The sequence below is a fragment of the Ornithodoros turicata genome, chromosome 6 (assembly GCF_037126465.1).
Source record: "Ornithodoros turicata isolate Travis chromosome 6, ASM3712646v1, whole genome shotgun sequence".
NCBI classification, from domain to species: domain Eukaryota; kingdom Metazoa; phylum Arthropoda; class Arachnida; order Ixodida; family Argasidae; genus Ornithodoros; species Ornithodoros turicata.
Genome location: NC_088206.1, coordinates 68,481,752 through 68,496,317, shown reverse-complemented (window position 1 = coordinate 68,496,317; position 14,566 = coordinate 68,481,752). Strand labels below are relative to the sequence as shown.

Genomic DNA, 14,566 nt, shown 5'->3' with positions numbered 1-14,566 from the left:
CGAAAGAAATCGGAAGGAGAGGGCTGGGTTCCACGAATGGGCACTTGTTCGCTGCCTCCTATTGAAACAAAAGTAGGATCGAAGGTGGCGTCGCTTTCGGGGACCATCGTAATCCCCTCATGACCGTGGCTTTCGGGCGCGACCTTTTCGCACCCCAGCTTAGAACTTAGTTCAACTCTACCAAATTGGTGGCGCTGTCGAGCACTATGACGCCATTCGTTTACAAACAGGGAGAGGTCTATATAGTAAGTGAATATAGACCTCGGTAAATACGCAGACTTTCGCTTACTAGTGCGAGTGCTGACGTCAGCATGTTCCGTGGAACATGGTTACGCTCCTGGCTGTACAAACACGTACGACGCTAACCGGCATTCCACGAGCCGATTTCCGACTTCTCCGCGATCCATACCTACCGCCCGGCGGTCGGAAGCCCAAGGTCTCTCTGCCGCTCCCTGATTGGCCTTGTCCAAGTGACGTTTCCAGAGAGGGAATTCCGGGATGCTCTCAACATCCGTCGTCTGCTCTTGCCATGCGTTACATTAAATTGTCATTGTCGTCAAAACGTCGTGTCAAAAACGTCATTGTCGGTGATGAACGTGGAGTAACATGGCACCGTACTTTCGGAATCGACTGCGACGGATGCGATAACCGCTATAACTCTGATTCACTAAAGGGAGCTATTGTCCCCGAAACATTCATCATGTCACCAACTAACGTTTTTAAGAAAGAATAGACGATTTCAGAAAATCCCAGCGCTCCTTGCGCACGCGTTGCATCCTGGGAGATTACTTTAATGAGGAATGGAGAACTGTCCCTCACGTTTCGTTTTCGCTGACTTGACTCCTCTTGGACAATCGGCCGGGAGAGGAGGAACCGAAACAGCTTGGAGATCTTCTCTCCCTTTGTTACCAACAAGCTCTCTGGGATTTTCTGAAGTCGTCTCTTGAGCGTGAACTTTAGCAAGTGAAGTTTTAGCAACCCTTGATGTCGGTTCAAAGTTAACCAGCGCTGGTGAAACCGAGCCATAGTAAGCGTTATCGTTTAAAGTTCGCGCGCTCCAAAGCCGGGGGTCATCCTGCTCAAGGGGTGGTGGCACGGTTCACCAAGGGGAGGGGGAAAGATGGCGGTGGTACACGAGAGCGAGGGGGTGTGCAATCCTTCTTGCTCAGGGTCTACGGGTAGTCCCGCACAGCTGCCCCGCACAGAAAACACGCGCATCCACCGTTCATAAGGATGCTCCCTGCACTGGAGATATGGTGGACAAGATCCTTGCAGAACACAGCCTGGGCAGCAAACAAATAAGGACGACACAAACGACAGCTGTGCAAACTTGCTCGAGGCTGCTCACTGCCAAAGCTTATGGCCGTTTTCCCCCATGGAAAACGAAAGCTATCATCCAATGAGTTGAGCTGCTGCTCCCCAGATGTCGCTGGACCAGAGAGTGACGCAACAGTGACGTCAGTGAGAGAGACGGCTTCATACTTCGAGCCCGCGGTATTTGAACCAAAACACGACCTAATGTGCAAACATTTTTCACTATTTTTGACAAATTTGAATTTGTTTGGAAAATTTGGTCACAAAATCTGAAGTGTTTGCAATGATTTTAGTGTTTTTTAATGGTCTTTCAGAAAGCAGACGAGACCCGTTTCGGTTGTCGTCTGCCATTATTTCGCGCATTCCTTTTTGCGTGTCATTGCCGTAAATGATGCCAAATCAAAAACGGTCTCAAACTTGTGAGAACCAGCGTCTGAACCAATATCGGTCTCAACTGCCCTGCACAACCCCTGGATCTGTTCGTTTCACAATCACTCTGAAATTAACCTCGATTGAAGTGGCTTTAGAGCCGTGTACGTCCGCAATGCAACTCTGTATATATTTGCATCGAATCATTCTTGTGCATGGCATGCCAGCGACGTTTATAGATCGGCGCCTTGCATACCCCAAGAAGATCAGAGCTACAGTCACAGAGGTATGTATTTCGTACACTAAGGTAAATTTCTGTACACAGAAAGGTGGCGTAATATAATGACACATGCTAGACAGAGCGCAGAATGACCCCAGACATTTTAAACAGCTTCCCTGTGCGAATGACAGATGGCCATTTTTTGTGTCAGAAGGGAAGTGATGGTGCCAGCTGACTGACTGTGCGGAGTGATACAATTTACTCAAACTCTTGAAAAAAAAAAAAAAAGGAATGTTACCTGCAGCAAGCAAGGCAAACATACAGACCTTGTAAAAAATATTGTAAAAATAGTAGACACTGATTTTCGCATATTAAAAGGGGACAATATCCCCACATTCCAAGGTCAGGGAGGGTGGCAGCCCCTCCTGCCCTAGTATTGAGGCACCCTAGTTGGCCCCATCTTCCTACGCCCCCTGGCAGATGGAAAGGTCGAATAACACATTTTGCTGTCACAAATAATTTACAGGTTTGCTTTAAAAGCATGCAAATGTGTTCTAAGTGTGTCGTCTCCAACAAGTGCTTTCATGTATAAGCAACGGTTTTAAGCATGTCGGCACACTGCATTGCGACTCAGAGGCATCATGCACCTGCGTGAGCCAATCACAGATTTGTGGGCGGAGCTCCCATGTGGTAGCTAACTTGTCTCGAGGTATACTTATCGAACAGGATCAAAAATGCCCCTTGTTTTTAGGGTCCCGCACTGCTTCTCTCACACGGTATTCAAGGCACGCCTCAAATGTAGCATAGAAAGCATATTTTATTCTCTTATATCATGAGATGATATCTGTACATCATACACACACACACACAGTTCAATATCTCACACGAAGGACACAAGGTGCTGTCGACCGCACAGTGTAGCAAAATGGAACCGTGATGAATGATCGGATATATGTATGTTTATGCCGTTATGTACAATCGGGCACATAGAGCCTGAAATAGAGCACTGCCCCTCAACTTCCCAAAACGCTACAACCTCGTCTTGTTTTATTTTTTTTATCAACATATGTTACAATGTAGTTAATCCTACAACACACACCTCCTGTCTGCTGCAAAACCGTACGAAGAAATCAACATGCTCGTTGTACACGTGCGACAAAACAAACGTTGCTTCTTCGGCCACTGGAAACGGGAAAACGTTCCCCTTCTTGTCACCCCATATGTACATAAACATACACACACACAAGCACGGCACACAAATGATGAATCGTGAACGGTAACGGTACACAAAAGCATTTAGTTCATCTCACACTTACTTACGACGCCAGATTTCGGGCCCAAAGGCCGATGTTCGATTTTTTTCTTTTTCAGCAGTGCTTTTTGGAGATTGTCAACTTACATTTGTGTGTATTTCCCCCCACCCCCAGACATTCATACCTCTCAGAAATGTTGTTTACGTTCAGCAAAGGGTATTACGCAACAGATTGGGTCAGAGCAACTCGAAATTCTAATCTTAATAACAGAGATCGACGTTCCTTTCGTTAACTACGCAATGCATTTTGTCGCGCTAAACAAACACACGTTTATTAAGCAACTGGCTTTCCTGAAGCGAAACAGGGGGTGAAACAAACTTTCAGCGGACGAAATGAATACAGAGAACGGTACAGCCGACAAATATTGAAAGAAATCCACCCAGATTCCATAAAGCTGGGCAATTTCCACCTGTTCCTGCCCAGGCAGTCTCACAACGTCATCCTTTCACGCACAAAATTCACGCTTCTCCCAAAAATGTTCACCCTGGACCGGGCTCAACACAAAGCAAAACTTTATGTACAGACAACTCCTATGTACACGGCGCGCTCTCCAATGGACAAAGCCTCGGCAAAGGAACACAAACAAGGGGAGGGAAGTACTAAAAAGCAGGGCGTACCAAAGTAATCTATACAAAGGAAATGTTTTGACTCGTACGAGCACCGTCCGTGAGCAACACTGTCTCTACGTCGCTCTCACACGTCACGTTACCCACAACTAATCTTGGTCAAACGTGAAAGTCACCTTCTGAGTGTCTACGTCCGAGAGCCTCTGCCCCGGGCTGTTTCTGGAACACACAGAAAGCAGACGACGCAGTGTTACTATCGTCTTTATGTCTCCCATTTCTTATACTGTGCGCATATTTTTTATTTTTTTTAAGATTTGCCTTAGAGGGTAATTATATATTATGCACGGTTTTAGAGATACATAGTCAAACAATTGGCACAAGTGATTTCGGGTACCAAGATTAGCTCTGCATGATGTCATACATACTTGCAATCAAGAAGGGTGACTGTTTTAAATCTCACAGCACACCATGTCAATGATTGTAGTCAACCTCGAGATGACATTTCTATTGAAAATGCCGTGGCGACAAATAAAGAATTATAAGTTTTCAAAGAATCCAACTTTTAGGGGTTCTTCAAACCGCACTTTCTAAACATTTCTCTTCAAATTTTTATGTTGAAGACAAATTAGAAGCCGTCCTTGTGTAGCAAATGCCACGAAGGAATTATCGATTACGTTTCATCCGCCACCCACAATCACCCAAATGCGGTGCTGTGAAATTTACAATATTTTTATATTGATTATTAAATTTATGATATATTTATATTTATGATGATAAACACTAGTTGAGGTAATCCTGTTGGCTCACAGGTACATGCATCAAACATTATTTCTATGCAATGCAGCAGAAAAATCCAGCAGGATAAAATAAAAATAGGCAATTTCTCAGACAACCATTGATTCGAACTGAGATAACGATTCATTTGTGCAGACCACCACCAGTTTTAATGCATCTTCCACAGCAAAAGCGACAAGAATTTAAGAAAAATTACACAAATTTCTTAGAAATGTCGGCACATCAACAGCAGTAAAATTGCATTGTACTACATGCTTAGGGCACAAACAAACTTCCTGGTTCTAGAGTAAGAATAAATAAATCGTCAGAGCAAGCTGGTAGTAAGTCGGGAGTAAGTCGGCAGAGTGCAGGTTAGCCACATTGGTCGTCACGCATCGTGCTGCCAAGCAGATCTAAGCATTACTGTGCAATAATTCCATGTGTGTACAAATTTACAATGAAGTGCCGCAAGCTGCAATCACACACCCAGTTCTTTATCTTATGTACAATAATGGTCGATCATTGTACAAACCGCTTCTAGCTCGGCGCGCTGGCAACACTTCAACAACCGCTTGAGAAACAATGCACTTATCGCAGCACAATCCTGTATGCCAAAACAAATATTTCTGTGCCAGGTCAAGCAAAATCACACTACTCCCACACTGACAGTCTAGCGACATCTTAAAAGAAAACAAGAAAAAAAAGTATGACCACTTTACTGCCAAAAAGATGAAAGAAAAAAGCGACAACAGCGAATGTACATCCCGGCCCAGGTGGCGCCACATAATAACACAGCCATGATGAGAAAGCACGAGAAATGTTCACCGATGATGAGTGCAAATGCGAGTGATGGAGGGAGGGGGGTTGGGAGAGGGAATGACTGCAGTCACAGGAACTCCACCGAGTTCTGGGCACCGCTACAATGGGGGGGAGAGGAGGTCAAAAAGCGCAGGTTAGTGGCGCCCCCACAGTACGAGCGGTGACAACTACGAGGTGGCAGTGTTGAAAGGTTTGCTCTTGGGGCTGGTAGCAACCCTGTTCTTTTTTCTTTTTTTGTTTTTGTTTCAATGCTGCCACCACGTAGGGATGGAGTCTGGCACTAGGGGCTGTGCTACGTTGGCCAAGTAGACCGTCGTAAATCCCTTTAATTCTGCGGCCCCAATGTTTCGCAGACCGGGCGCATATTCTCGGCCATCAAAAGTCGCGAATTTTGGATGCTAGAATCTGTGGCTTGATTGGTTTTCTTCGTTTATCACGAAGAAAACCAAGATTGCCCAAGATTGCCCAACAGCACTGCACATGCTTATGCTGTAATGCAACTCAAATACTTATTACGCAGTAACCTGCGCAACCAGCTGAGCAAATAAAGTCTGCGACGGGAGTCTGCATAGCTTTTGAAGCATTAATTCCAGATTGCACTTTCTTGTGTGCCCTCAAAATTTGAAGTTAGGGTCTCGTGAACGTTAAAAGTTTTACGCTACTTTCAAGCAGCCAGGTAAATGTCTGTCTAGTGAGGCGACAGATAGCTCACTGGCGAATCAATGAAGCAGGGTGAATGAGGCATGCATGTGACACCTTCATCTCGTTACTTGGTAGCGGGGAGCCAAGTGAACTAAGAAAAGCCGGATGAAAGGCCAAAGCGAGCAATTGTGCAGCCAAGAAAGACCTCTAGCGCCAGCCCCAGTCATACTGAGCACACCACAAATGCAAGAACCACCACACCCACCAGTGAACCACAGTGACAAAGTTAGTGACAGTATTTATCGCGGGCACTCAGCACATAGGTCGACAGATTCATTCACGATGGCCACCGTAGCCATCATTCATCATCGCACCATGAGGAATGATGTGATGCTGAGTGATAAGTTGATGTTGAATGATGGGTGTCGAAGTCTAACGATGGGCTTATGATGTTGGATGATGGGACATGATGTTGATGTGATGGACTGCAAGTAACGTCCACCATAATGCGATGTTGAATGAATTTCCACAAAAGTGCCGACCTACGGTACGGTACGGAGCGAACGAAAGTGACTTACTTGGCCTTGGCGTGTGTTAGGATGTGTGACTTGAGGTTAGTGGACTGGGCAAACTTCTTGAAGCAGCCGTCAAAGGGACAGACGTAGGGACGGTCGCCCGTGTGGATGCGGACGTGAGTGCGCAGATTAAAGTCCAGCGAGAAGCGCTTGCCACACCCTTCAAACGTGCACTGAAAACGGATTGGCACAACTTGAAGGCACCGAGTTGAGAAGGAACAGCACCGCGAATATGTCTACCTGGAAAGGCTTCTCCCCCGTGTGCACCAGCTGATGCCTCTTGAGCTTGGAGCTCTCGACAAAGGCCTTCCCGCATTCGGCGCAGACGTGCACTCTGGGTCCGTGGGTGTGCAGGTGCTTGCGCATCGCTGAGTTGTCGCGGAACATCTTTGTGCATCCCTGCCAGGAGAGGACGAGAACATACAATGAGAGGGAGACAATGTTCTCAACAGCCCTCCCTCAACAACAACCCTCCTCGTGTCTCGAGAACGCAGTGCGAGCATTTCTTCTTTAAGTGATTGTGACAGGCCTTGGGTCCCGCGGGACCCTGAAGGGGCCGGGCTGCCCCGCCCTCTCACCGGCCCTGCTCCCGCGCGTAAGGAGCGTGGTGAACTCTACGGCGCTTGGCAACAGTGGTCTGGCACAGCAGCCAGAGCCATGTATAAAAAAAGGGAGTCTGGCCATTAATGAGTCCTGATTGTACCTGGAGCTCCACCCACTTTTTGAGTGGCCAATCACGAGCCAAAATGCGGTTCGTTATTAATCCCAGGCTACCTAAGCTACGTTTCACTCAATGGGTGCCGCCATTTTCAGGAAACTGTATTGGATTGGATTGAATAGGATATTCCCTAGTGACGTACCAACATAATGGATTTTGCAACCATTTTGTTAGCAGCATCTGGATGGAGAGGGGCATGTCGGGAAGACGCAGAACAGCAGAACCAAGTGAGCAGAACACAGAACTGCATGCTAGAAGAATGGATTGGCCTGAAGAACTGCTTGTTGGAACAGACTGCTAGTATTATAGTATTTCAATTACCAAACATAAGATTGAATCAAGAACGGGCAAATGTGTGTACATGAATAAAAGTCTACCATAAAATGCAAATTATAGCTGTCATAAATAGCGTTTTTCTTGCCATTTTCTTGCGATTACCATCCTACTGGGCCTAACAAAGATGATATTCTCTTTACCTAAACGTCGACGCTGGGGTGTAATTTAAAGGTGAAAATTCAAAACAAAAAATTATGTAAATGAAAAATATTTTGTCATGAAATTTGCTTCGTCGTTCCAAGGTACGCCACAATTTTCGGGAAAATTTTTGTGTCATTGGGGGGCCCCATAGGGAACAGCAGCCAATGAAAAACGCTAAACTTTGATTGACAGGTCATGCCTCTTTGTTAGGCTCCTCCTAATGTCCAGACTCCTTTTGATACACGGCACTGACGGCAGCCCTTTGCCAATGCCATCTAGATACAGAAAGTCTGGTCAATGCCTCCATTCACTCCCACACCACATGGACACACAGTGATCGGGCTGAAGCAGACGACATCGCAACTCTATATCCATGTATCCACACAAGCGACATTCATGCGGAATATTCTAGCGGAAGGACAGGCAAAAACTGCTCACCAAGCGGTAGTTCCATCACGTGTTATGTTGAGCACACGCCTGCGTCGTGCGGAGCAGGTTGGAATATTGGGACTGGCATACTGGGCACTTAGCAGACGACATACAGGGCGTTTCATCTACTTTTTCATAAAATTCTGTATAAAAATCTACGTGTCAGGAAAATTATGCGGTAAACGCTGTTTATCTCTGGGCAGATTTTTCCATTACCTCTGAGTACTTCTACTTAGCACTTCTACCAAATTTAATTTGCAAGAAATTGCACTGATCTCAGAAATTTGCCAAGTCACCCCTACGTTTTTTTTACAGAAACAGAAAGTGCACCTCGAATTTACCCCATGGCATTCTTTTTCATCTACTGCCAAAGTAAAAGGGCATGTATTTTGCAATGCCATGGGGTAAATTCAAGGTGCGCTTTTTGTTTATGCAAAAAAAACAAAAAAACGTAGGGTTGACTTGACAAATTTCTAATATCAATTGGGAAAATTCAATTTTTCAGAAATTAAATTTGGTAAAAGTGCTCAGAGGTAGTGGCAAAATCTGCCCAGAGATAAACAGTGTTTACCACATAATTTTCTGACAATTAGATTTTTAAACAGAATTTTATGAAAAGGTAGATGAAACACCCCGTATGTCGTCTGCTAAGTACGCACTGTGCCAGTCCCAATATTGCAACCTGCTCCACACGATGCAAGCGTGCGCTCGACGTAACACGTGGCGGAGCTACCGCTCAGTGAGCATTTTTTTGCCTTTCCTTCCACTAGAATATTCTCTAAGGATGTCGTTTGTGTGGACACATGGATAAAGTTGTCTGCTTCAGCCAATCACTGTAGACGAATCCAAACTGCTGTGATTGGTGGACTCTTAATGAATGTATCAAGTCGTTTAATCGACCAGCCTTTCTTTATGTAGGTGAGGTGGCCTCTCCTCATTCTCGATGCTGGCAAATTTTCTATGTAAATTTTGTTCAAGCTCATTGCATTTAACTAAACGCTGTTTGCTGTTTGGTACTTTCATTTGACAAGATATTTCATACACCATACGGAAACCCCATCAAAGAAAATACTGTTTCTATGAAAATACAAAACTTTAGCCGTTATTAAAAGTAACGCTAGCAAACACGTCTCCTTTTCGTGCGAGAGGTCCGCGTATTGCAGTCTACGTTATGCCTGCTTCAGCTAAGCACAATGAAACGGTCACCTAACAGTAAAATTGTAATAAATTACAGAAGGGACCTTGTAAAAACTAGACACGCACCAAAAATAAGGACGTATCCTCACCTTGTGCGGGCACGCTATCGTCCTCGCCACGTCGTCGCTCTGCTTCCGCGGCTTCATCCTGCGCGACAACGGCCCGTACAGGTACATCACTCGCGGCACCAGGACAGACACACAAGAGAAAAGCCCCCACAAGACAAAAAAAAAAAAAGCGAGTGCTCGCGTGGCACGTTTGCCTATGTCCCCTTTGCGTTTACGCGTACAGTGCGGCATCATAAAAAAGCACACATAGGCCAGCACATGGGAGCTGCGTGCACACTAACCTGTGTGCGGGCTTTGCTCCTTCCTGGGTGTAGACGCTCGAGCACTGCACCTGCTCCCACCAGTGACCGGTGCCGTTGTCGGAACCTGAGCTGTGAACACACCCACGCACAACACAACATTCCAATCGTGCTCTTCACATGTTTTGCTCATAACATCCACATTTTCCACAAGAAAATCTATCTCCCACTCCCTCAAAAGTTCTGCATGCATAGTCAGCAATCCCACTATTGCTGGTTGCAATGGAAATCTTGCAATGGAACTCTTGCTGCGTCCAATGCAACTTCACATGCCAAAATATATCCAACTTACTGGTGTATTAATAATAACAAAATAATAATTTAGGGGTTTGGGGCACACGATATCAAACTTTGGAGGCTTTTAATATAATTTAGCTAATTTAATTGAATTAATTAGCGATTAAAATTACATTGGTATCAGCCACATAAACGATCGGAAAAACACAATTTCTACGTTTAAGAAAACTTTTTTATTTTGTTAGCACTTTCAGCAGGGATTACAATAAACTTTTATGTACCCGTTTATTACGATCTCCGATATCACGATAACTCCGATATTACGATCAAATTGCCGGGTTCCGACAGACCAACCGTTAAGCAACCATGACATCGATATAACGATCGCCGTGAACGCGTTTGCTCGCGTATAGCGATCAGAATTATCCTGACGGCCCGGAAAACGCGTGAAAATCGAGAAGAGAAATACCATTTTTCCATTGAAAACAAAGTGCGAACGCGGCGCGTTTATCCGCTGAGTGACGGGATTAGATACGCGCGTTGCAAGGCGCGCAACTGCGAAGTTGCTCACGAGTTGCTCCCTCTCCCCATCGTTCTCTCGCCCACGTATTTTCTTCTTGGTAGCGTTCCTGGCTGGTAGCGCGTGCGTGCTACAATGGCGTCTGCGTTGCGGTTCTGGGAAGCGTTTTGACGATGAAATGTACGTGGCTCGATTCGAATCTGCACGTGCTCGACGGATTTTGTACTGGTGCAAAACTTCGTTGCCAAGTACCGTGCCTTCCAAAATGTAAGTTGGCAGACAGTTGCATGTCCCCACCCAAAAACTCGTCGACGACCCCAGGACGAAGCGCTTTCTAATGGACAATGCAGTTCCGATAGTGAGAATGATGATGATTACGGTACTGGATGACGATTAATCGATCTTAAAAGGTGCGAGGCCTCACGTGGTATCGGCGGTTACGTTGTCCTCGGGAAAACTTTCGACCGAAAGCTGTGTCAATTTATAGCTAGATAGAATGCTTTTGCGCCCTCAGCACTGAACGCGCATGCTCTACTTGTACCGTTCTACTTCGCTGACGTGATCCCGACCGGCGATTTCGCGAAAGCTCGCATATAACGATAACTCTATATAACGATCGGGTTTCGCGTCCCCATAAACATCGTTATAAACGGGTTATGAGACCTCACAGGAAATCGTCTCCAAAAAACGCGTCTGTGGCTTTACCGTGGCAACGAATGGCAGTAACAAATAAGAAGACAGAGAGAGAAACATGCACAAGACCACACCCATTAAAAGAGAGAGAGAGAAATTGAGAGAGGCCCCCCCACCCCCTTCTCCATGCAGGTAGCTGTAGTATATACTATATATGGATGCGGTTTTTCAAACTTTCTCCAGTTGCTGCTGACCATGTGCTAGCCTTTGCGCATTCCTAGCAACCTCCACCCTTACGAACCAAGCGAGCACGAAAAACGGCTGCAGTTACATCTAACGATTATCTTTGTAGTCGTGGATTTTTCTCTCTTCCACGAGTCATTTTTTATGCGTGGTTAGTACTTGTTGCCTGAATGAAGGAATAACATGGCAGAACTTTACTTCTCAAAATGCAATATTGTTCACTCTACGTGCTTTTTTTTCTTTTTACAATGCTAGTTACAACAAGGATGTGGGCATTACAGTCGGACAGAAATATCAGAAATTGAGGAAACATTTAACTGTTAGTTTACAAATAATAAGTGACGTCCAACACAAAAATATGTGCAGGTTGTAAGTTCGTAATTGTTATCACCTTACTTTTTTTTTACTTGTTAGAGAACCACAAGTCCACTAGCAGCCTGCCTTTCCCCCACACCCCTTCTTCATGCAAGTTGGTTAAACACCGATCGTGCTTGCTTTCGCGGAGGACAGACAAAAGCGGGGAAAACACAGAACTGCCACTGCATTCACGAGGGTTTAGACTTGCAGAGCTTACTTTGCGAACTCCGCCAGCTGCTTGGGGTCGCTGAGGTCGACGCCGGGAATTCCGCCCGGAGGAATCTTTTTGCCCGTCATGTACTCCGTGTAGTCCGGGTCGGGTTCAGGTGTAGACTCTTCTGCAACTGACAGGTCTGCCGCATCATTCGGCGGGCAGCTCCATCATTAGATTCCACACAAAGAACAAAGTTTACGGGAACATAACATGACAACACGCACTACAAGTAGATCTTATCCAGGTAGAACACTCAATGACGGTTTCCTCAGTTCACGTGCAGATTAAGAATGAAACGTTGCGGAATTAATATGTAATAGACAAGCTTTCGTGTAGCACAAATATTGTGAACGTTGAATATGTTTTTGTCGCACTGCCTTTTTTTTTTCTTTCACGATATTTGTGTTCCCTGATGAAGTGTAGTTTCCACACGAGAGCTTGTCTATTAAATATTAATACCACAATGTTTCATTCTTATCTTAATTGATTATCTTATCATCAGATTGATTAATTAATTCACACACTAAAACGGAATGGCATTAAACATACCACTGAAGTAAAAGGAACTGAAGTAACAACCACGTTACCCTTCCATTGTTCGAAGTAAGGTAAAACAGGATTTTTTTTTTTCCATGAATTGTAAGTGGTCCCTCACTTGTCAGCACATTAAGCGAGCAAACAAATTTTGAAAGCAACATTTATCGTCGGCACAGAGACGATCTGCTCACCCGACATAACACTATGGCACGCAGACTGTCTAATACAACTCAAATTAATGTCCGACATAATAGTGCATTACCGTGCAATTCTTGGTATGCTACATTTTGCAAGGTGACCAGATTTTTTTTAAGGGAAACAGCAGCATACAGACACTTGTCGACTTATTTTATTTATTTTGACTGTGCACAGTGCCTGTCCCATACAAACTATGTTTTAAATACAAATTAGTACGGATGTCTCACATTATTTCAGAGCAGACGACATGCCAGCAATGCAGTTTTTAAAGCAAGTTATGTACGATGTGCTTACACGAGATGTATAGAAATTATTCTTCCTGCCTATTCAAATTTGTGCCTTGTTATTATTTTTATGAGGCGTAATAATCCTCTCACGAGCTGAACTCACTGAGAGCGTAACAGGTCAGCCACTTTCGGTTCTTGTTAAAACTGTGGACATGACTGGCATGCAGTCCCACCAAAGGTTTACTTCAATAAAGAACACGCAAATCGCATGGCAAAGCCATCGTGCCGGCGTTTTCTGTGTACTTTGATGGCGTCAACACCTAAACTTTACTGCCGAAGTACATTCGCAACTACCAACTGCACGATTCGTAGAATTTTTATTTAAAAAAAATGAAAAAAAAACAGAAAAATGCAGGGAAGCACTGTTGCCGTGCAGCCGTAAAAGCGGCGATCTCCTGGAATTTTCAGTGAGAGGAACAAACAGAAAGCGGAACAAAAGCACGGCTGAAGCCCGCCCTCGAGTTAGTACAGCTGCTCGGCTTCGTCGGGCTGCACCGCCGTCTAAAAACCGCGTAATCTATCGAACGCTCCCTTTGGCTCGCCGCGTCGCGACGGAAGGCGAGCCGAACAGGCGGTCATGGTAACCTTGAAAACAACAAGCGAACAAAAAAAATACACATTCCGCGAATCGATTTACGACGGCATTGTTCGACGCACACACGCCAGTTGAATCCTACACCCCGAGATACCGCGCAGTTCGCAGATATACGGCCTTTTTAGCAAAAATTTGGTCCGCGACAGAGCTCGTCTGCCATTCAAACATGGCTACCCTCCGCCATACTCGAAAAGACGCCATATTGTTACTTTTAGGAATATGGCGGCGCCCATGGACGATTCATGGCCGGTTTTCACCCAAAACATTGCGATGAAATGCTAAAGCGCCTTCTCATATACCCCGGTAATGTAGGAGAAAGCTTAACATTCGCAAGCAGTGGTCTGACGCAACCCTTGTCGAACTGCGCAGGGCACCACAAAGCCTGCACAGCGTTCCAGCAGTATGCTATTCGTAAAGAATATCGCGAAGGGGTACGCTCAATTCACCGAGTACAGCAACCAGATCACCTACCGTCTTCCGTTCCGGACGCCCACATGGTGACGGAAAATTCTCCTTCCAGCGTCTTGATCTGCACCTGTTTCTGCTCCCATTTGCGGGTACTCCGATCCGTCTCAAACGTCAGCTCGCTGCCGATACCTCGTCCTTTTCCACCTCTTTTGCCTTTCCTGCCGCGTTTCCCAGACGTACTGGGACTGGTCTCTATTAAAACTTCGGGTGCGGGGACTGGGATGTTGTCGTAGCCAGATAGCGCTTCGTGGTCGTTGTCGATGCTGCCGACGATTTCTTCTTGGGTTTGCAGAATAATCTCCTCCCTTCCGGGCTCTGGCAGCGGTTGCAACGCAATCATGGGTTGTCCCTCGACAGAGTCTACCGTAGTAACCACAGTTTCGACCGGCATTTCCACGGGTATCGCTTCAATTTCAACTTCTTGAATTTCGGGCTGAATCTCAACCTCGGTAACCACATCCGAGGACGCCATCTTGCCCATCTGAAAAGATGGAGGA

The 14,566-nt window shown here is 45.5% G+C and overlaps 1 protein-coding gene across 6 annotated transcripts; it reads right to left on the bottom strand.

Moving 5' to 3' along the window:
• Positions 1–2,700: 2,700 nt before the first annotated feature.
• Positions 2,701–14,550, bottom strand: LOC135397175 (transcriptional repressor protein YY1-like). 6 transcript variants are annotated; one of them, XM_064628563.1, is made up of 7 exons: positions 14,073–14,550; positions 11,988–12,123; positions 9,763–9,852; positions 9,503–9,560; positions 6,833–6,991; positions 6,596–6,765; positions 2,701–4,001 (listed from the first exon to the last, which is right to left on the bottom strand). In XM_064628563.1, the coding sequence occupies exons 1-7, from the start codon at positions 14,548–14,550 to the stop codon at positions 3,932–3,934; spliced, it is 1,161 nt and encodes a 386-aa protein (XP_064484633.1). In that variant the 3' UTR covers positions 2,701–3,931. The 6 variants fall into 6 exon arrangements, with proteins under 6 accessions (XP_064484633.1, XP_064484634.1, XP_064484635.1 ...); XM_064628564.1 differs by having other exon boundaries at positions 11,988–12,114; XM_064628565.1 differs by having other exon boundaries at positions 11,988–12,108.
• Positions 14,551–14,566: the final 16 nt, after the last annotated feature.

Bases quoted from the DNA above. Each gene is read 5' to 3' on its own strand.
- LOC135397175 (XM_064628563.1), bottom strand. From the start codon at position 14,550: ATGGGCAAGATGGCGTCCTCGGATGTGGTTACCGAGGTTGAGATTCAG. The intron at 12,124-14,072 runs GTAGGTGATCTG...ATGATGCGGCAG, and splicing joins GGCGTCCGGAACGGAAGACG to ACCTGTCAGTTGCAGAAGAG. The intron at 6,992-9,502 runs GTGAGGATACGT...CTCTCCTGGCAG, and splicing joins CGATAGCGTGCCCGCACAAG to GGATGCACAAAGATGTTCCG.